The 5485-nt window shown below is 51.2% G+C and overlaps 1 protein-coding gene across 2 annotated transcripts in view; it reads left to right on the top strand.

The window, feature by feature from the left end:
* The window catches only part of GEMIN2 (gem nuclear organelle associated protein 2), an 18607-nt gene that overhangs the window by 1202 nt on the left and 11920 nt on the right, over positions 1 to 5485 (top strand). For both annotated transcript variants that reach the window (XM_006015361.2, XM_025201395.1), the window contains exon 2: positions 647 to 731. In XM_006015361.2, the coding sequence (XP_006015423.1) occupies positions 647 to 731 (85 nt within the window). The remainder of the gene's footprint in view (positions 1 to 646; positions 732 to 5485) is intronic.

Raw genomic sequence — 5485 nt, 5'->3', positions numbered from 1 at the left:
CCCCCCATGACTCAGCCGTGTTCATCTGTGTATCAGGGTAGTTTCTCTTAAGACTCTTTGACCCCATGCTGCACATCATGGCCTGTTTTTCCCCCCCCACAGTATTATGTTGGAATTGAGTAACATGGGAGCGTTTGGAGTCTTTATCCAGTTTACTTTAATCAGAAGGATTAAAATGCAATCTTACTAGCTGTATATGTCAATAGGTAATAGCCTTCACTGATGCCTCCGAAGGAAAGGTGGTCCTGTGGCTAAGGCAGAGAACTCCTGGAGTTAGGGATTTGGGATTCTGCTGACTGCCACAGCTTGGCTCATTTAAAACAAATTAACCTCTGCTCTCACTTTCTCTCTGTAAAATGAAGGTATATATCTACTGTGGCCTAAATAGCAAGCTTAAAAGATGCCTGCATTTGTTTCTATTCCGTTTGTTTGTTTCTGTTAAAACCTTGCTGCATACCCTTTCCTAGAAGCATTCTCTCTTCTTTTCATTTTTTAGTACATTCTCATACGCAACTTAATTGTGCAAGTGCCTCATATTTTGATCTGGTCCCTATGCAAATATTACAAATATTTGCAAACTAATTATGTAATTCTAAGGAATGCAGCAGAGAGAGATTACAAATGTGTGGGGTTTTTTTCTTTTTAGGATTGAAGCTTCACAATGCCCAGATGTTGTTGTGGCACAGATAGACCCCAAAAAGCTGAGAAAGAAGCAGACCGTGAATATTTCAGTAAGTTTGTAGAGATATGTTCTTAAGAGACTTCTAGAAAACACAGACTAAAATAAATGAAATGAGAATTCTTGGATAGAAAAATATTTGTATTAAAATACCTGGAAGTCTCAAGTAAATTTTAAAATATACTGTCCCTATATCTTAAAAGAATTTGGACAAGTAAATGGAATCTCTAGCCCTGCAGTCCAAATTCTGAATTGGTGGAAAAACTACAGTCTCTGTAAAACTCAGTTGTTCTAATGTATACCATATTTTCTTGATTCTAATATGAGGGTTCCCCCCACTTCATATGGGGGGAATCCCCTTGTCTTAGAAGTGAATACAAGGGCAGAGAGCAGGCAGCTACAGAAGCTAAGACTTCAGCCCAGGCGTGGCCAGAATACAACCCATAGGCTGGATCTGGTCCACCAAGCATTTTATCCAGGTCGTGGCGGGTCCCTCAGACCCATCTGGCTGAGGTGCAGGTGGCAGCCTAGGCTTTGGCGCGTGTGGATGGTCCCATCATCCCCAGGCACACAGTGGGGCTGGGGCAGCGTGGCAGCCAGACTGTTTCCTGGGAGCCTTGTTGGTGGCTGCTCTTTCTGGCTGCCACTGTTGCCACTGCCACTGGATCCAGCCCCACTGCCTGGGCATCCTGGTCCATCCACCCCGCACCTATCATTTGGGGGTGCTGGGGCAGGTGGGGTTTCCATAGACACTGGCCTGGGACCCCCATGGACAGGACACACTAGGCTGGGTGGATGGAATGGGGCTGTGGGCGTGCAAGAAGTGGTGTCTAAGGCTGGGATGGGTGGGTGGGGCCAGGATTGCAGGGCAGTAACAGCACAGGGCTGAGGCCTGGGCAGAGCCATGATGTCGAGAGCAGATTGCGGCTCTGCCCCAGGACCCGGCCCTGTGCTGTCACCACCCTGCAGTCCCATTCCATCTGCCCCTCCTAGTGCGCCCTGTCTGGGGCTCCCAGTCCAGTCTCCATGGAGACCCTGTCTGTCCACTGTGTGTGGTACCCCCAGCAGTGAGTGCCCCCCTTATTCGTGCTTTGTGCATGCTGTAGCCTGGGGCACTGAGCACAGCCCCTTCCTGGTCACATACAAGTGGCACATTACCAGCATGGCTGGTCTTACAGGACCAGACTGTGGTTGTGCTCAATGCCCCAGGCTAGAATGGGGACGGAGCCTGCTGGCCTGGAGCAGAGGCTGGAGGGGAAGTAGGGTGCAAAGGCTGGCGGAGGCAGGCAGGAGGCAGAGATGGCAGGGGACAAGTTTCTTGACCTTCCCATACTACATGCCCTCCTCCTGCCTGCTCCCCTACAGCAGTGGGGGGATGAATGAAAGATGAATCTCCAATAATTAGATCCTGTACTTGGAAAATTATAACCAATTACGTTCAGAGTCACTGCAGACTCCAGTAAATATGGTAACATTTCCACAGTTTTGTTGTATTTCTATACACTAAATGTAACTGCCAGCTGAAGGTGTATTTTATTTGTACCTTCAGCTGGCAGTTACATTTGGTGTATAGAAATACAACAAAATTGTGGAAATGTTACCATATTTACTGCATTTCTTTATAAGCAATGTAAAAAGGCTTATTACAAAACAGTTGAGACGCAATTATATCATATCTCTATTTGTGTTGATAAGTGCTACTCCAGCACTATCTTTTGTTTGCAGAGTACATTCTTGGACACTTGCATGGCTTTTTTATAACCAGTTTCTATGATTTATCTTAAATCGTCCTAGTCTGTCATCTTATGAGTGAAGAAGCATTGCTTTCTACTACTGTATTTACCCTGATCCAAAATGACTTTGAATTTAGGATGATGTCCCAGTAACTAGATTCTATACAAGGGAAATAATACATTTGTTATAATTTTGAATGTATACCATCTGATTATTGGAGGGTCAGCTTAAATTTGTCGCTCCCACTGCTGTGGTGAGAGAAGCAGTAGCAAGGAGGCAGACAGTCAGATCCCCCACAACTCCTTGCCCCCTTCCCTTCCAGCCCATGCTTATGCCCTCTAGTCCCTGCCTCCCTACCATTGCCCACTCCCCCACCATTTGCCTGTTACGCTCCTCTACTGCCTGACTTCAGCCCTGATAAGCAGCAGCAATAGAGGCAGCTCCATGTTTGGGCTGGAACTGCAGCAGTTCCCTGCTACTGCATGGTCTCCTCTACACTTTTCCCTGCTGCTGAAGGCTGAAGCTGTCATTGCTGCTGCCTGGCCAGGCTGGGGTGGCTCACACAGTGGGGAAGATTCATAGATTATAAGGCCAGAAGGGATCTCAGAAGATCATCAGGTGCAACTACCTGCAACAGGCAGGAAATACAAGTAGGGGTCAGGTAACCCCAGCAAGTCTCCTCTTGGAAAATTTCCAGGGTAGGTGATTGCACCACCTCTGGAGGGAGCTTATTCCACAGGCTGGACACCCTGACTGTGAAGAAGTTTTTCCTAAAGTTGAGCCTGAATCGATCTTCCAGGAATTTGTGGCCATTACTCCTGGTTTTCCCCTCAACTGCCCTGGTGAACAGTTGCTCACCAAGCCTTTAACGTACTCCTCTAGTGTAACAGTAAGCTGCTACCAGGTCCCCTCTCAGCCTTCTTTTCCTCAGGCTGAAGAATCCTAGATCCCTCAGCCTTTCCTCGTATGACTTGCCTTTTAAGACTCTGATTATACGGGTGGCTCTTCTTTGGACTCTCTCAAGCTTGTCCATTTCTTTGTTAAAGTGTGGTGTCCAGAACTGAACTCAGTACTCCAGCTGCGGTCTCACCAGTGCCGACTAGAGCGGAAGAATCATCTCCTTGGCTTTGCTGGAGATGCATCAATTGATGCATGCCAGAGTATTATTCGCCCTACTGGCTACAGCATCACACTGCTGGCTCATTCATACTGTGGTCTATTATTACCCCCAGGTTCCTTTCATTCATGGTGCTAGTCAGTTTGGTGCCACCAAGCCTGTAGATGCATTGGGGTTTGCTTGTCCCAAGGTGGAGCACTTTACATTTCTCAATGTTGAACTTCCTCTGGTTCCGATCTGCCCAACTTGCTAGCCTGTCTAGGTCCGCCTGTAACTGTAGCCTATCTTCAAGCGTAACCACACTTCCCTGTAACTTGGTGTCATCCGCAAACTTGGCCAGTGAGCTCTTCACCCTCACATCCAAATCGTCAATAAAGATGTTGAAAAGGAGTTTTGCTAGGGGTTCCGCAATGACTTCGGCCAGCTCCTTCAGCACTCTCAGACGAAGATAATCTGGTCCTGCTGACTTGCTTACATCTAATTTTATAAATTGGTCATACACCAGTTCTTCAGAAATAGTAGGAAGATGATTATTCCTACCATGCTCATCCTCTACTCTACCTGGTGTGGTTTTCCCCTTGGTCTGGTGAAAGACTGAGGCGAAGTAGTAATTCAGGAGTTCAGCTTTCTCCTGTGTGCTGGTAACCCGGTCTCTTGAGTTGTTGAGCAGTGGCCCCACACTCCCATTTGTTTTCCTCCTGTTCCCTATGTACCTAAAGAAGGACTTCTTGTTGTGCTTGATTCCCGTTGCTAATCTGTTTGTTCGCTGCTTTAGCTTATCTCATCTCTTCCCTGCAAGTACAGGCCATCATGGAATAGTCCTCATTGGAGCCTGCCCCAAGCTTCCATTGTTTATAAGCCTCTTTCTTAAGAGGACCATGATTTCCCTGTTTAGCCAAGTGGGAGCAGTGGGGAGAATGCGCAGTGGAGGTGTCCCGTACATCTTCATCAGTCCCTTCCCTCCCTCCACACTGTACAGCAGGGGTCGGCAGCCTATGGCACGCGTGCAGAGTATGGCATGTGGCATGGTTTTTATTGGCACGCAGGCTGCTTCCCGCCCCAAGGGGTGGGAAGAGGTGTGCCCAGATTGAGCAGCACATGGCTGCCCAGGAACAGCTTTATGCTGCTGCTGACCCCTGCATTAGATAGACTTGCCAGCACCAGACCCCAGCCCCAGAACACCCTGACCACACCGCCAACCGCAACCAGATAAGAGACCCTGGTCCCAACCCCAACCTGGCCCCGACCCCGGACCAGGGGCCATCTCTGCCCCGATGGCCCCAGCCCCAACCCCGCGCTGCTGGCCATGTGCTGCTGGCGGGCCCAGCCCCAGCCGGCACCATCACCCATGCGGGCCCCGGCCCAATGCCAGCACCGGGCCAGAGCCGTTGGCAGCATCAGGATGGAGCCGAGGCTGTGGACCTGCGTGGGCCCTGGCCCCGTCCTGGCACTACAGATGGCCCCAGCCACGTGCTGCTTGCGGGCCCGGCTCTGACCGGCACCACCGCCCACCCCAGCCCAGCCCTGGTGCCAAGTCAGGGCTGTCAGCAGCGCTGGGATGAGGCCAGGGTCTGTGGATCTGTGCGGGCTCCAGGCCCATTCCAGCGCTGTCGGCAGGCCCAGCCCCAGCCAGCACCTCCACCACTGCCGCCCACCCCAGCCCAGTGCCACTGCTGGGCCGGGGCCATCTGCAGTGCTGGGAAGAGACGGGGGGCTGGGCCCACGGGTGTGCGCAGGCCCCGACTCCATCTTGGCACTGCAGACAGCCGCGGCCACATACTGCCAGTGCGCCTGGCCCCAGCCAGCGCCGCCGGCCCCAGCCCAGTACCGCTGCCAGGCCGGGGCCCACACGGGGCTGGGGCCGTAAACCTGTGCTGGTGCTGCCACCATCCCAACCCCAGGCACGTGCTGCTGCCGGCGTTGGCCTGTACTGCTGGTGGGCCTGACCTTGGCCC

The sequence above is a fragment of the Alligator sinensis genome, unplaced genomic scaffold, assembly GCF_000455745.1.
Source record: "Alligator sinensis unplaced genomic scaffold, ASM45574v1 scaffold280_1, whole genome shotgun sequence".
Lineage (NCBI taxonomy): Eukaryota > Metazoa > Chordata > Crocodylia > Alligatoridae > Alligator > Alligator sinensis.
This window is presented reverse-complemented; position numbering and strand designations above follow the sequence as displayed.